Below are 15,649 nucleotides of genomic sequence, written 5' to 3'. Positions count from 1 at the left end.
ACAAGGCTGATAAATACCGGAACATTAAGGCAGATGATTGTAACTGACGTTTACATGCGGTCAATAACAATTTCGAAACTGAAACATTGGCAGTATTCGGGTTTTGAAAGGCCCAAAAAAACAAATAATACCCCTTGGGTTACTCCTTTTTCTAACTCGAATAGTTGTTCGAGTATCTCGTTTGAAAGGATTATTAAATGTCTCATCGACTGCAGAAAAGTGGAAACGACGTGCATTTGCGTAATGATCCGTGCGTCGCTGTTTAGACGGGGATCGATCACATGACAATACGGAAGTAAATGTCTACTCACGCATGTAAACGGTTTATTCCGAATCGTTTGATAACCGGAATTCTGACATTAACCCAAATATTCACGTCATGTTGCTTTGCAACACACATTCTTGGAATTGAACTCGGCACACTTTTAAGATAATTAAGGGAAGTTTATATAGTTATTATTTGTAAAATTGAGCAATAATGGTTCTCTTAAGGATATTTGTATTGCTGCTCCTTTAGGACTTCCATTTTCTTGTTCTTGTTCCGAAAGTAATTCATTCTTGCACAGTCCAGGCCTGCTGGTGTTTCTCGGGGGACTTGCACTACTTTGCCCCCCTAATGAACTTGTCAGGAAACTGCTGAACACAACATCCATTTATTTATTTGTTCCATTGTGTGTTCCCAACACCATTCTGCTTCCTCTTTCAATGAAGACGAAGACCAGAGATTTTTTTTTCTCTCTTTGAAAGCATTTCTTTTCGCACACTTGTCTTACCACATCTCTGTCAATTACCAACTTTTTTCTCTGTGGCTATTCAATTTGGCGAGTGTCATTCGGATGTTCCAGCCATACTAACATCTTTCTGAGACTCATCTTCCTATTCTTTCATCCTCCACTGCTTTCCCCAGCAAAAAAAAGTCCTAATTTCCTCTTTCACTCCGTGTGCCTTTTCCCTCGGTCTACCATCAAACACATATCAGTTCCACAGGGAACGTCTTAAGATTCAGATTAAGCCAGTGCTCTGGGTCTCCAAATGGAAAAAGAGAGAAAAAGGGGGGGGGGGGGGGGGGGAAGATAAATTACAGACTGGGCTTTGTTTGGAAATAGAAGCTCGCCTCGGCATAAAATAACCTGCATCTTGTAAGTGTGGGCTATTTTTAGCAACTGGCAATTCCCGGGAGGAATACAAATGGAAAGTAGGTGAGGATGCTTGGAGAGAGCTAGGTCAGCGTTACTTGTTATCTGAGGCAAATCTTAATTAGCAGTACCGCCGCCACTCTGTTTGGATTTCATGCGTCTATCTAACGGCGTACACTTCAACAGGTCTTGTTCCACTTATTCATGTAAATGCTGGCGATAGAAGTAACATTCATTATGTTATGCCTCGCAGCAATTCTACGCTTTTCTCCGTGAGTTATTAGTTTGAATTTTTGCCTTTTAGTCTTGCTTTGGAGTATTACCAAAATTTTGGAATGATGTCCGCAACCTCAAAAGGAAGATAAAACGTGTTTCTTCTCACAGATGAGTCTTCCCGTAACGGTTCAATGATAGTTCAGTTGAGAGTTCAACGACAACACGTTTGATGTTACACTCTTTGGGAGTTTTCCACTTTCCTTCCCTATGTCACTTCATATGTTGGATGGAATCTTAATACAATCCTTGGTGATGTAGTGGAGAGATTAGCTCGTTTTATTATCCAGGATATGTGGTAGAGAAAATTGATGGATAGACAATAGACGGTTCACCAACATTAAACATGCAATGGAGCGTTTGAATTACATTAGCAAACAATAGTAAAATCATGTCTCATTAGTCACAACATTAGCTTTTTCTAACCTTAACAAATATGCAGATTAAAATTGTGAGTTATTAAATGATGCTTGCCATTTCATTTTCAGGTTTTTTGTTGGTTCTAACAAAGAACCCATAACAGTCTTACAAAAACAAATTCCACGTTTTTAAAACAAATTTCTTTTTAATCCCTTACCTATGAATAAGAAATGTTACGTTACGTCTTAAGATCTCCCTAAGTTGTTGGAATTTAGATGTTTCTGGGGTTGGTGAAAGACTCTGGTTGGTAACCCGGTGGGTAGTAGGTAATGTCTGGTCGGTGCTGGATTTCACTTTCCTTTCTTTTCTTTGATCCTTCCTCGGGTCTCCTGACAACCTCACAACTCTAGCCGGATTCTGAAGTATTGGGTTTAGGTGAACGGTATGGGATTTTTAATAGATTTTAGGTGAACTAATGAGTACACACTCACACGCACGCACGCACGCACGCACACATGCACACTTACACGCACATACAAAATAGAAATAAAAAAAATATTTAAAAAAAGAGCAATGATGATGAAAATTACCGAATGAACAATACTGAGCTCTCAAAAAAAAAAAAAAAAAATTATGTTCCCACCGTCTTGTGCCATCTTTTGTCAACCAGGCAGTACTTTGTAATATAACTAATGGGTTTGTAAACAATTCAAAATATGGCATGCCATGATTTTTTTCACTTTTTGTTGTTGTTGAGAATTTCTTAGTCATAATGGAACCATTCCCCTTGTCACATGCATTTTGCATGACTCAAATGCTTTCATAAAAAAATGCATCCTCTCATGTTGGTAAATAAGCGAACCAATACAGTATTCTATAAACCAAATAGTATTACACAGTGATGTTTTTTCCTCTTTCTAAAATGCTCTAATATAAACTAACTGTAAATATTCATCAACAACAACTCACCTCAGACATCTTGTGAGCTCTGTAATGAGACTTGGAGCATTGCAGCAGCTGGGCAGCCAGGTTGCAGTCTTTCCTATATAAGTCCTGCAAAGGAGACACAAAGATCCATCACTATATTCATGCCGTACCGGAGGGAGCGCGGGGTTTTGAGTTCATGTTGCCACTGGGCAAACTCTTTAAATTACAGCCTTCTAATCGCCATTTCATTATTTTGTAATTAGGAAATACCTGGGAGGGAGGAGGGCTAATTACAGGTGCGGTGATGAGGCGTGATAGCAGTAGGCCTAATAAAAGGGTTCCAGAGCAATGTAATATAATTTGTAGAACATATATTTGAAAGCGATTTTTAAATATTAAAGCAGAAAATTTGACCTGACTGAATAGCACCTTCATCACCTTTTTTTGTTCTTTAGCCATAAACTGGACAGGTGGTGTTGCATACTTAAGTATATAATAGGACCAATTGGAATAGCCATGTACCCAACTTCTATTGCTCGTTCTTATTAGGGTGAACTGGAATGCCGGAGGACACCTGAGTAACCTGGGACGAGATTTGAACATCAGAACCGTGAGTAGTAACATTAAAGATTATTTTATTTATTTGAATGAGAATAGCCAAAATGCAAAGTCTGGTTGTGATCGCCACTTAAACTGCAGCAAACGTTTTAAGAGAAATGTATTTATTTATTTGTGTCTGGAAAAAAAAAAATCTACTTTTTTTGTGAGCATATAGAAAATCTGGTCAAATATGCCTTCAAATCAGGGTAACCAGTATAACTTAATAATTTCTCAATATATCTCTTCAACCCATTTGGTTTCATCTGCTACTCAGAGAACCTCTTCTCCACTTTGCTGTCAAGTTTCAGTTAAAAATAACCTGATTTCAAAATTCTGAGAGGTTCTCTAAGTCGATAGTCATAATTACCGTTTCAATCGGTGTTAATTGCCTTAAAAACCTGATTTACTGTAAATAGCGCAAATGGAAGGTTATTCGTGAGTGGGGCAGTGCGGACAGCAGAACCGGTTATTTGATTGTTTTGTCCTCAATTAATTAGCCACTTGCGACATTGTTGTGTTGATGCGTTCTATCTCTGCTAACTTTACCCACTTTTAAAACGCTACAGTCACTCTTGTTTCAAATTTCCAGCCAAAGAAGCAACAGCATCATTTTTTTTTTCTTTCTCAGGAGAGCTCAGTATTGTTCATTCGATTTGACGTCATCATTGCTCTCCTTTTTTTAAAAAAAAAACAAATAAATTAAAAAAAATTTAATAAATGTTTTTTTTTGTTTTTTTTAAATATATATACATATATATACATATACACACATATATATATATATATATATATATATATTTTTTTTGTATGTGGATGTGCGTGTGTGTGTGTGCGTGCGTGCGAGCGTGTGTCTATTCATCAGTTCACCTAAAGCCCATTAAAAAAAATCCCATACTAATAATATAATATAATAATAAATTGCCAAATGCAGAAACATCAATGTAAGTTATCACGATGTAGTGGCTCTCGCTAACAGACAGAATTAAGTAACCAGAATTAGGTTAAAAAATTCTATATACGTAGACCATGTTTCTATAAATTTTGATATTTGGTTTTTATTTGAGGCAGATATTTTTTCCATTAAAATGTGATTTATGAGGAGGTTAGACCATTGGTCGATATTCAGAGTTTGTTTATTTTTCCAGTTAACAAGAATTGTTTTTTTAGCGATAGTAAGGGCTACAAGTGTAGATTGAAATTGTTTATGTGGTAAGTCAGTTGTTGTTAGGTCACCTAGCAAACACAAGTTTGGAGATAAAGGTATCCTACAGTCCAAAATAGCGGAAAGTTTTTCTAAGACTTTAGTCCAGAAATACATAACCGGAGTACATAACCATAAAGCATGAACATAAGTGTCTGTAGTGTTTTGTAAGCATTGGAGAGTCCCATTTTCTTCATCAACAGCATCATTAAGAGTCTCAATCTCTGTATTGCATTTTGAATGCTCCATTTTCTTGTTTTAAATATTTGCTTGCATTGTGATTCTTTGGGTGGTTAGTAGTTTTACACTATAAAATCAGCCCACATGGAAAAGGTCATTGTTTTGCTGCTCTCGAGCGTGCTGCAGCGCTGACAATTTATATATTTTTTTTTGCCAGGGCATCAAAGCTTTCCCTCTGACAGCTTTGACTGCCCCGCCAGTTAGCTGTGACTTTGTTTCCAATCATTCTATTCCTTCTCTTGCTTTTGCCGCGGGGGACGTTAGGATGCCCTGTGGATGGTGGAGACGGTTCAAATAGTCTGATGGCCATGTCTTAGTTTCAGTTGCTTCGTAGTTAGCCAACACTTTTGAATACCCCGGAGGCTGTACAATTTTCTGGAGCTTTGCACCAGTGAGCAACTATAGATTTGTTGTTGTGTCTTTTACCAGGAGAAATGTATTGATGGCCATAAAACCAGACATGGAAATGCAAAATTGTCATTACGTAGCGACAAACCTGCAATTTCCTTTATTTTACTAGTGAATTTTAAAAGTTGCATCTCCCATGACAGTTGGCCTAAAAAAAACTGTAATCTGATTGATTGTATCATCATGTTTTCCCCCCTTTGGGTGTAATGTGTGACAGCAGATAGTGGCAAGACCCGCTCATTAGCAGCATCGGCTGTCTTGCAGCAAGCGCCGAGGGTTCACCCCGCTTCAAAATGAACCTTGACTCCAATCAGCACCGCAGGAATTGGAGAGGGATCGTCCAAATACTCTTCTGCGACGCAAAAGGGCTCACGACTGCCAGATAGCAAAGAGAGAATATCTAACCTGGCCTCCAGTCCTCACAAAGAGCTTCAGTTCAAAAGAAAAAGTGGCGGCGCGATCGTAGATCCCGAAAGCCTGGAGGGTGCCCATTGATTAGCGTATATCCACCCAGCGGCGCCGAGTTAATTCCTCCATCTGTTGTGGCTCCTTGCAGCACAAATATTCAAGGTGTTGCGGAAATATGAGACTTAACTTTTATGAGGAAGAAGCTGCTTCAAAGCAACCTCCATACAGGCGCTAAAAAAGGCAGACCAATAATGAAAGTAAAGCACGGCAGGGCTCCCCTTGCGCGACTATGCTAGGCTACGGTTTCATTTGTGTGTCTTAAAGCAAATTTAAAGAAACAGTTAGATGTAATATGACCTCCAAAGTACAGTTTTGAAATCCAGTTTTGTCTTGAGGAGAACAAACATTGGTGGACCAAAATCCCATGTTCTGCTAGCATGTTAATGCTAACATAACATGGGATGTTGAATGTTAGCATTAACATGCTAACATACACTAACTGTTGTTTAGATCATTTTAGGACCAGGGTTATTATAGTTTGGGAATTTTTCATATAAACAATTTTTTAAGTTAGTTTTAATTAGTTTTTATGATGGTTCTGTTAGTTTGTATAGGTCTAAAAAAAAATTTTTTTATTCTAGTTAGTTTCGGTATTAGTTTTTGTTTTTTAAATCGTGTTTTATTTGTGAGCAATATTTAATAAACACCATGGTAAAATGGAAAAAAGTAACACATTTCTTACCTAGCGTTGCATTTCGGCTGAGTTAAAAGGAAAAAGCAGGCCAGAAGTCAAGCAGGCAAATTTGTCACCTACGAGCGACGTCATCTGAAGGTGCTTTTCTATTGGCTGCTGCCTAGATGATGTCACTTCTGTGTGACAATTTCAAACGTCCTTATTCCGGTTAATATCTAAATAAATATACTTAAAATCACATTTAAATGTAAAATTTTTGCTCTTTTTATAGTTTTTTTAAAAAGCATTTTCGTTTTTGTTTTATTTTTATTTCGTTAACGAAACTGTTTTTCGAATTTTAGTTTGAGCTTTTTTCGTTCGTTTTCGTTAACTAAAATAACCTTGTTTACGACATCCTCTTATGCTGATGAGTTCGTATACAGTTGCACTTAATCCATTCTCTAAACTTAACTTGAGTCAGCTAGTCCACAAGTGCATGATTGTTGTAAATGACTCTTCATTCTTCAAGGGTCACCTAAAGAAGCCAATTATTCCTTTCTGTCATTTTAATGTATTCCCCTTTGGGAATAAGTTCATATTCCAGTGACCTTGCGGTAGTTACATCACGCCAGTACTCACGTTGTCCTCTTTGAGTTTATTTATGGTGAGTTTGGCCTCCATGAGGTGGTTGTTGAGGACAATGATCTCGCGGCTGAGGGCTCGCTTTTCCTCTTCGTGGTGCTGAGACTGAGGAACATGTGAAAGGGAGGCAAAGGGCGAGCGTGTTAGGAAAAGAGAATCATAACTGTCGAAAGGACGGCAGATAAAGCAAAGATGAGCGCCCCGTGAACACAAAAGTTGAACCAACCCCGAGACAAAGTGTATAAAAGGGTATTGCGATAAAGGAAAAGAAAAACGAGAGAGAAGACAGAAGAGAAATGAGAGCAAGAGCAGCCTATCGGTGTGAAGCATGTGCCAGCAGCAGGTCTTAATTAAAAGAAGATTACCCTGGCGTATCAATTACACTGATGCAGAAAGAGGACAGAAGCGGATACAAATGAAACACTTCCTTTTCCAGTGATGGAAGTAAGACGGACGAGCCTAACGATGCCGAGCTCAATTGTCACGGCGCCTATTCGTATTCACCCCATTGTCCTAATAAGGTCCAAAGTTTGCTATTGATTTTTTTTCCCTCCAAACTTCTGTTTAGGAAGGAGTTTGTTTCGAGTCTCAATGCTTTTCGAGTCCAAGTTACAAAATATTTGGTTAATAACAGCCACAATAATAACAACAGTCATTTTGCATCCCAGAAGAGTGACAGCAAACCATGAATTGGGACGTGCCTCTAACTCGGAGGATCGCTAGTTAGATAGCTAGAAGCAGCCTTGTACATCAACTAATGAAGCCTATTTGGTTGAGACGTCTTACTGTATAAACACACACACACACACGCACACACACGCCTATCAATTGTAAATCCTCTCACACACTCCCAACAGACAACGGCTCTCCATTCTCTCCTCCTCAACGGAGCCGATTGTCTGCAAGTATACGAGTGCACGGTCAATCTAATAGGTTGCAATTAATGTCAGTTTAAGCAATAGAGCGCCATTGATATTCAAATCCAATCCTGTCACGGTGTCATTAATCAGCCGCAAACAAGCAGACACTCTCTCTCTCTCGAGCTCATTACTGGAGGATTCACTCGTGGCGGTTGTCGACCATGTTGTACACTTGCGTGCGGCTCAAATGTGTTGTTGCGCCGCCTTCTCTTTGTCATGTGATGTATTATTGCAGTCGCTTACATGTGTGTCCTACAATAGAGACACATAGTGTGTTCTCTAATTTTGAACTGTCGTTTGATGTGATATGTAGTCGGAATGACCACTGAGTAGACATAATCCGCAATTAGCGAAAACAGCTGAGAATAGCGAAAATCTCAGATTTATTGACGCCCACACAAACAGGCTAGCAATTACCTATAGATGCCACAAGATGGCGGCAAAACCCTTTTTTTATTTATTTTTTTTACAATTGGACAAGGCTATGACCTGACCAACTGAAAGTCCTCCCCTCAGTTCAATTTAGATACTTGCCACCAAGATGGTGCCAAAGCACTATTTTTACATTTGAACTGGCTTTGTCTTGAGAACATAAACAGTGAGTATGAGAGTTTTTTTTTTTTTAGCAAATAACAGGTTCCTTCCCAAAAGTTGTGAATAGGTTCATTGGCATAGGCTCATTTATTTGTAATACAGTGAGTAATAACTACTAATACAATTTCCGGTTAGTCATGTCATAACATAGTAATGACATTGTAACAGTGAAAATATACGTAATCTAAATGAGCAACAAGTATGAGTTGTGCTTATTTAGTGTAATGACTAACTAATCGTAATGAATACAGAGTAGCTATGTAATAGTAATAACATTGTAATAACATAGTAAAATATACTGCATGTACTCTACATAAGCAACACGTACTAGAATATTGCATTGATTAGTAATGACAATCTAATACAGTACTACACTATAATGCTATTAATGTAGTAATACAGTTGTAAATAATACTGGAAGTGTTAATTGTGCATTATTTAAAAGATTCAAATGTTTGTAACAAAAAAGTAATTCTGCCCTGTGTGGCATCCATTCAAAACAATAATCAACACCATCTCCTATTGTACTTTGCCGCAAATGTGTGTATTTGTATTAATTAGATGTCACGGCCTACAGAGGAGTCACAGCTGCTGATTTGCACTCTCGCCTCTTGTCGCCGTGGCACGTTGTCACAAAGACTTCGTTATCAGTCGGGAGCCGAATCCCTCCCTCCGCCCCAAAAAGTTGATATGCAAATACTGTATTCATATTTGAGGGAGATTGGCCTGGGGGGGTGCTTTGTTTCCCAAACACACGGCGGCTTCAGAGGCTCACTGCTGACAGCCCAAATATGCAAATGTCCTCTCCGCACCAAGATAACTACTAACCTGCCAGCGCACATCCCCACAAGCCTCTTGCACACTCATACAAACAGAACACAACACACAGCTTGTTTTGGCTTTATGGAAGAAGTGTTGAAAAGTGAAGTGGATCCAAAAAGTCTGTCACCTCCGGTGCTTTCACGTATTCCGCTTGAGATTCTGCCTTACCACCGGACCACAAATGAAGTCCAAATCTCGTGAGATGCAATTACCGGAGACTTCACGGAGGAGTGCAAAACAAAAAAACCCCAAAAAATCCACACACACAAAAAAAAAAGAAAAACACTGTGGTGTTCTTTCCTCATTAAAGAGGATTTTCAGATCAAATATCACCTCAGTGGAAACAAAAACAAAAAAGTTTTGTATTGTGGGAGACAGTCTTTACAATACAGAGATCCTCAACCACTTTCCAACAACATGCATGATAGGTTATTCATGGGATGCTAAATTGTGAAGAAGTGTAAAACTGCGAAATAAATAAATAAATAAATAAAGGTGAAAATAAACGGATATAGAAATATAATTAAAAAATTAAATACAAAAATAAATACAAATGTGTGTGTGTGTATATATATGTATATATATATATATATATATATATATATATATATATATATATATATATATATATGTATATATATGTATTTATATATATATATATATATAAAGATATTTCGACCTGTATTTGTATTGAATTTTTGTATTATATTTTTTATATCCCTTTATATTTTCACTTTTATTCATTCATTTATTTATTTATTTAGTCATTTATTTATTTTTAATTTTGGCAGTTTTGGTCCTGCAAATAGGTGTGCATAAATGTTTGTCTGTAGGTGCCCTGCGATTGGCTCAGCTCTCGACCATAGTCGTTAGCTACTATGCTTTTGGTAGCATTAGCTTGGTGAAAATAATGTTGTGATATATAGCATTCGCATTGTAGTCAACAGCGAGGCCCTTTCTTGCTCTATTTATGTTTTTTTCCCCTCATGTTATCGGTACGCTTTTTACTGGTGCTTTTTTACTTGAAAAAGCAAACAACACTTGTGGAGTTAATTCTTTATATATAATAAGGGGTGGGTAAACTGTTGTGCTCTAGGACAACATTAGATTATTTTTTTTTATTATTATTAACAGCCCAGGTCAGTCATAGTAGAAAAAGTTCAAAAATGAATGTAAAATATGACAAATAGTCAGTTTAAAAAAAATCTAATATTTCATGCTCATTAAAAAAAAAAATATATATATATATATATATATATACACAGTATATATGTACAATGAACACAATTATAAATACTGCAATTAATCATGATTTATTTTTTAGGCTATATACTATTATATTATGTTCCAGGCATATTTTGTGTGGTTGACCTCGGATTTGTTCCACTTTGGAGGCTCCCAAGAAATGTGCCTGTGCGGCGCTTTAAATTGGTTGATATGATTGGCTGAGAAAGTGCAGCGTGTGACAGATTCTAGTGAAAAGAGATGCGAAATGTGATGGATTAACTGCGTCACGAAAGTGTGCCAAGCAGCTGTCCATAAAGCTGATGAAGATGTTCGAGTTGATCAGAGGAAAAATGCCGATGTCAGCTCCTGCCAAGGTCGCTCACTTTTTCAGCACCGAGCCATCCTCGCCGGGTCATTGTGATTCCAAACCTTTATTGAACCAAGGCAGATTTGGCGGCATAACCCTTACTTGCAATAAACTGTTGCAATGACATCCGAACTTTTCCGTCTTCTGATTGGTAGGTCAGAGCAAAAGTTTTATCAAAACATGTCTGCAGCGATCTGTTATAATCAGCATCTCTGGTGAGTGTCGTGTTATCAGCTAAATGTTGATTCTGAAGTGGATTAAAAGTCCCCCATTGAAGGTCCACGGAGCGATTGCACGGCCAGCCGCCGACACAAAATGTCCATAGAATGTTAACGTTGGCTTTCTTTCACTTGGTTAAAAATAGCCTTTTACTACTCGGCAATGATGAAGTGCATGGCAACAGCCAAAGGTTTCCATTTGTTTTCAGCACACAACATGCACTACAAATCACCCCTCCCCATTTTTTTTTTGGCATCTCCATGCAGACAGTGTTTTTTTTTTTTTTTTTTTTTTCCCAGCAGATGCACACTACTTGAATACCGTCCATTGCGGGACAATGTTGTGCGACTCCCCAATGAGGTGAACAATAATCTTATTAGGAGGAGTGAGACTTTGATTTCCTGCCAGTGGCCGAGCGAGCGGCAGTTAGTTGGACGACCCTGCCAAAGACTCTTAGGAGGATTACGGGGGAAACAATTATGTTCAGCACCGTGGACAGCTCCTTTCACAAGCTGCTCGCTTCTGTGCATTTTTTTTTGACTTCGGATAAATTGGTGCGCCAGTTTTATCATTGCTGTTGTGCGTCGCATTCATAATTCACATTGTTGTGTTTGAAGAAAGGGCTTTAAATAATGCAAAGATTACCTCTCAGCTATCGCATCGGCATTGTTTAAAGAGTGATTATTTCTTATCGGACACAACTTGAGGTAAACCAATACAAGGGTTGTCTCAAAATAGCTCCTACCCAACTCACAAAGAACGGAGTCGTTAGCTTTTTTGGGGGCGGGTCTTTTTCCGTGGTTCATGTAAAAAGAAACCAGTCAAAAGTGTGTTGTTGTTTTTTAAGACAGGAGTTTGTATCGTTCACAAGACAGCCAATAGAGCAGCTATCAGGTTTACTTTGTGCTGCCTCTATGTGAGAAAGTTAGCCTTTTAGCAACTGGTATGTAGTGGTCATATTTGGACATCATGTGGTATGACCTGGAAAAAAAAAAAAACTAATTTTGTCCAACATATATACAGTTTCCTTATATTGTGTGGCTAGGTAGCCTTTTTTTGTTTTTGTTTAGATGGCTAATTGTTAGCCTCATAACTTTGACTTAAGTTGAAAATATTATGTAGTGGGAAATTATAGATGCCCTGAATTGTAGATAATAGTAAATGATAATAAAGAATAAATATTTGTTTTGTTTTTAAAATAAATTACCGGTAACTGTGTTGAGTCTGGTAAAATCCTTGACCATCAGTGACCCATATGTTCATTTCCACTAGCCTGTCTATGCCGTTTTGCATTATGTGTTAGCATTAAGCTAATTGTATGGTTTGTGTTGAAATACAGTATACAATGTTTAATTCTCTTTTTTTGTGTCAGTTTTACAGTATAATTTAACTTTAAGTGACAGATGGCCTCTTACTCTCGTGTTATTTGCTAGCTTAGTGAAAGCTAAATGCTAAGGAAAACTTTATTTTTTGCATATGTTCAAATCGTTTTACTGTAGCTTATGCTGCATTCGAGGATAGTCGGAAGTCGGACTTGTCCGAGTTCAAACCAGGAAGTCTGTACGGGAACGTCTCCTTAAGCTCGGAAATTCCACTTGCAAAGTCGGGAAAAAAAGGACCCCGACTTCACCGACGGACTACAAATGACGTCACTCAATAATGGCGACCCCTTTGGAAACACAGACCGTGAATGGTGAAACACAATTTACTCGAGTATAAAACTAGATAGCTTTCTTCATTCATAAATATCCAACATAACTTCACGTAACACAATGTACGTGTCAGTGTGCCGGTATCTTCCTGCATGATATTATACGGTGAACTACTGAACTGTATGGAATGCTTATGAATTACGATAAAAGCAATTAATGAAGCAAAATTGCGAGAAGGTGAGTTTGCTGTAGGTCAAAATTAGTTTTGAGGACCAAAATAAAAGCTATGAATCACTATGCACCATTTTACTTCAGCCTCAAACTATTTCAGATCAGAACTGGGAAAAAACAACTCTGATATATCCGACCATCCTCGAATGCAGCATTAGCGTTAGCATTGACCACTTTGCTTGTTTCACACCTGCTTTATGAGGCCCATTCATCCATTCCATCTTCGTCTCAATCGGAATCCTTGCAGTGTCATCACAAGTGCTTTTCGTCACCTCGCCGTGACAAGCATCGCAACTCCTTGGCCGACCTTGGCCGCTCTCTCGGTCCTCTCTTAATTACGCCTGTGATTTCATCTCGCCTTCTGCGGAGGACACCTTTTTGCAAAGGAACGCATCCCCGCCTCGTGCGATGCTTTTTGCGTGGGCGTGACATCAAACCAAAAGAGAGAGAAAAAAAAGTGAACACTGTTTCAGACAGGTGCTGTGAAAAGATGACAGTGTTCACCTGACTGGAATGTAATTATGTGTGTGTGACAGTGTAGATGAATGGGCCATGATGGGAACAGGCTATTATTCTTGACTCGACAAGAAGGATTGCTTCAGGATAGCGCGAACCACAGCGGAGTCTGTACACATTTGTGATGCTCTTCTGATTTTGGAAGGATTATTTTTGCTTTGGCTGTACAGAAAATCCGCCTCCTATTTGTGCATTCACCTATTCACAAATCCACTTATTATTGGCTCAAATGAATGACTATATCCAAAGATGCGTTGCTATGACAACCTGGCAAATCCAATCGACCCGTGTTGCTTCTTTGACAAGCCTTTTAACAAGGCGGACTCCATCGAATTCAGACATGAAAGCCAGGACAAATCAGATGACCCCCCCACACCCCCCTCCTCCTCCTCCCTGTTAGCCCGTTTAGCTTGTCGTGGGTCAATATTCTCGCGACCGGCTAATCATTTTCCCACAGTCCCTTTCCATCACAGTGTGTGTGGCGGGGGCCGCCGAGCCCCGCGCGGATCAGACTCGTGATGAGATTACGATTCACTTTAATCGAGACGCTGGAGTCGCACGGATGGACCGAGCCTTGTAGGGGCCCCAGCTCATCATTTGCACTGATAGCTTCTTAAGCTTGTTGGGGTTAAAACGCTCCTCAAGATGTGATTGGATGGCTGTGGCGGAGGTGAGCGGAGCAGCAGTTAGCTGTAATAGTTTTCTAAGACTTTTTTTTTTTTTTTTAAATAAAGTTTTCTGTTAATGTGTTTAAAGGGGAAGTCAACCCCAAAAAAATATCTTGACAATAATATGTTCTATGCAACCCCACTAGTCTATATACGGTATTCTGGTTAATATTGCACTAGTGGAATATGAGTTAAAATCCAGCCGTTTTTATCCATTTCAGGGGGCGGCCATTTTGCCACTTGCTGCCGAGTGAAAATGACATCACAGTTACTAAGGTCTCAGGCAACAACCAGTCACAGCTGAGCTTCAAAAAATAGGTGAGCTGTGATTGGTCGTTGCTTGAGCCCTGAGCAGCTTTGATGTCATCTTCAGTTGACAGCAAAATGGCCGCCCCCTCAGATGGATAAAAAACGGCTAGATTTTGCTTCATAACTCTTCATAATTCCACAAATGTAATATTAATCGGAATGTCATGTTTATGCTAGTGAGGTCACATATATTATAGTTAAGAAATGTTTAAAGTTGACTTTAAATGTGTTTGCGAATGTCTTCATCTGTCTGTCTCAGCTGGCGGCCATTTTGCCACTTGCCATCGACTAAAAATGACATCACAGTTGCTCAGGTAGCGACCAATCGCGGCTCAGCTTGCGAACGCCACATGACCAAACTCAGAATACAGGTGACCCGAGCCCTAAGCAACTGTGATGTCATTTTCAGTTGATGGCAAGTGACAAAATGGCCGCCCCCTGAGATGGGGGGGAAAACAGACGTTTTTTGCTGCTTAGCTCCACAAATGTAATATTTAATCAGAATGCCGTGTTTCGACTAGTTGGGGCACATGCAACATATTGTAAAGAATTTTTTTTTTTAAGCACATGCTAACATTAGCATTCGAATGTCTTCATCTGTCTGTCTCAGCTGGCGGCCATTTTGCCACTTACCATCGACTGAAAATGACATCACAGTTGCTCAGGTAGCAACCAATCGCGGCTCAGCTTCTGAACGCCACATGACCAAACTCAGAATACAGGTGACCCGAGCCCTAAGCAACTGTGATGTCATTTTCAGTTGATGGCAAGTGACAAAATGGCCGCCCCCTGAGATGGGGGGGAAAACAGACGTTTTTTGCTACTTAGCTCCACAAATGTAATGTTTAATCAGAATGCCGTGTTTCGACTAGTGGGGGCGCATGCAACATATTGTAAAGAATTTTTTTTTAAGCACATGCTAACATTAGCATTCCGTGTTGCAACCCTTTAATTTTGGCCTGTCTGGACTGCCGTGTTCACTGCTTTGTGGTTTTTGCAACTGCTGAGGCGGTGCTCGTTTGAAATGGAAAAGCAAGCATCAGAAAGCAGCAGCATGTTCATTATCGTGTCTGTAGTGCAACTGCACTGCATCATGCTGAGAGGTAAAACTGAACATGATTATCTTCATAAACAGAATTTGGATACAGCTGTTTCACTAGATGTCATTAGCAAGTGTACCTAATCTTGTGAATGTTTCTCACAGCGAGATATGGGAGGGTGAGGCGTTTTATCACCCCCCAAAACAGATTTTTGTA

The 15,649-nt window shown here is 39.1% G+C and overlaps 1 protein-coding gene across 2 annotated transcripts in view; it reads right to left on the bottom strand.

Annotated features, from left to right (window-relative positions):
• Nucleotides 1-15,649, bottom strand: part of begain (brain-enriched guanylate kinase-associated) — a 47,450-nt gene that overhangs the window by 3,318 nt on the left and 28,483 nt on the right. Inside the window, exons 5-6 of one of the 2 annotated variants that reach the window (XM_077559105.1) lie at nucleotides 6,866-6,973; nucleotides 2,739-2,822 (exon numbers count right to left, since the gene is read on the bottom strand). In XM_077559105.1, coding sequence (XP_077415231.1) covers nucleotides 2,739-2,822; nucleotides 6,866-6,973 — 192 coding nt within the window. The remainder of the gene's footprint in view (nucleotides 1-2,738; nucleotides 2,823-6,865; nucleotides 6,974-15,649) is intronic. The other variant, XM_077559112.1, reaches the window with a different exon arrangement.

Source organism: Vanacampus margaritifer, chromosome 1 (assembly GCF_051991255.1).
Source record: "Vanacampus margaritifer isolate UIUO_Vmar chromosome 1, RoL_Vmar_1.0, whole genome shotgun sequence".
Classification (NCBI taxonomy): Eukaryota; Metazoa; Chordata; class Actinopteri; order Syngnathiformes; family Syngnathidae; genus Vanacampus; species Vanacampus margaritifer.
This window is presented reverse-complemented; position numbering and strand designations above follow the sequence as displayed.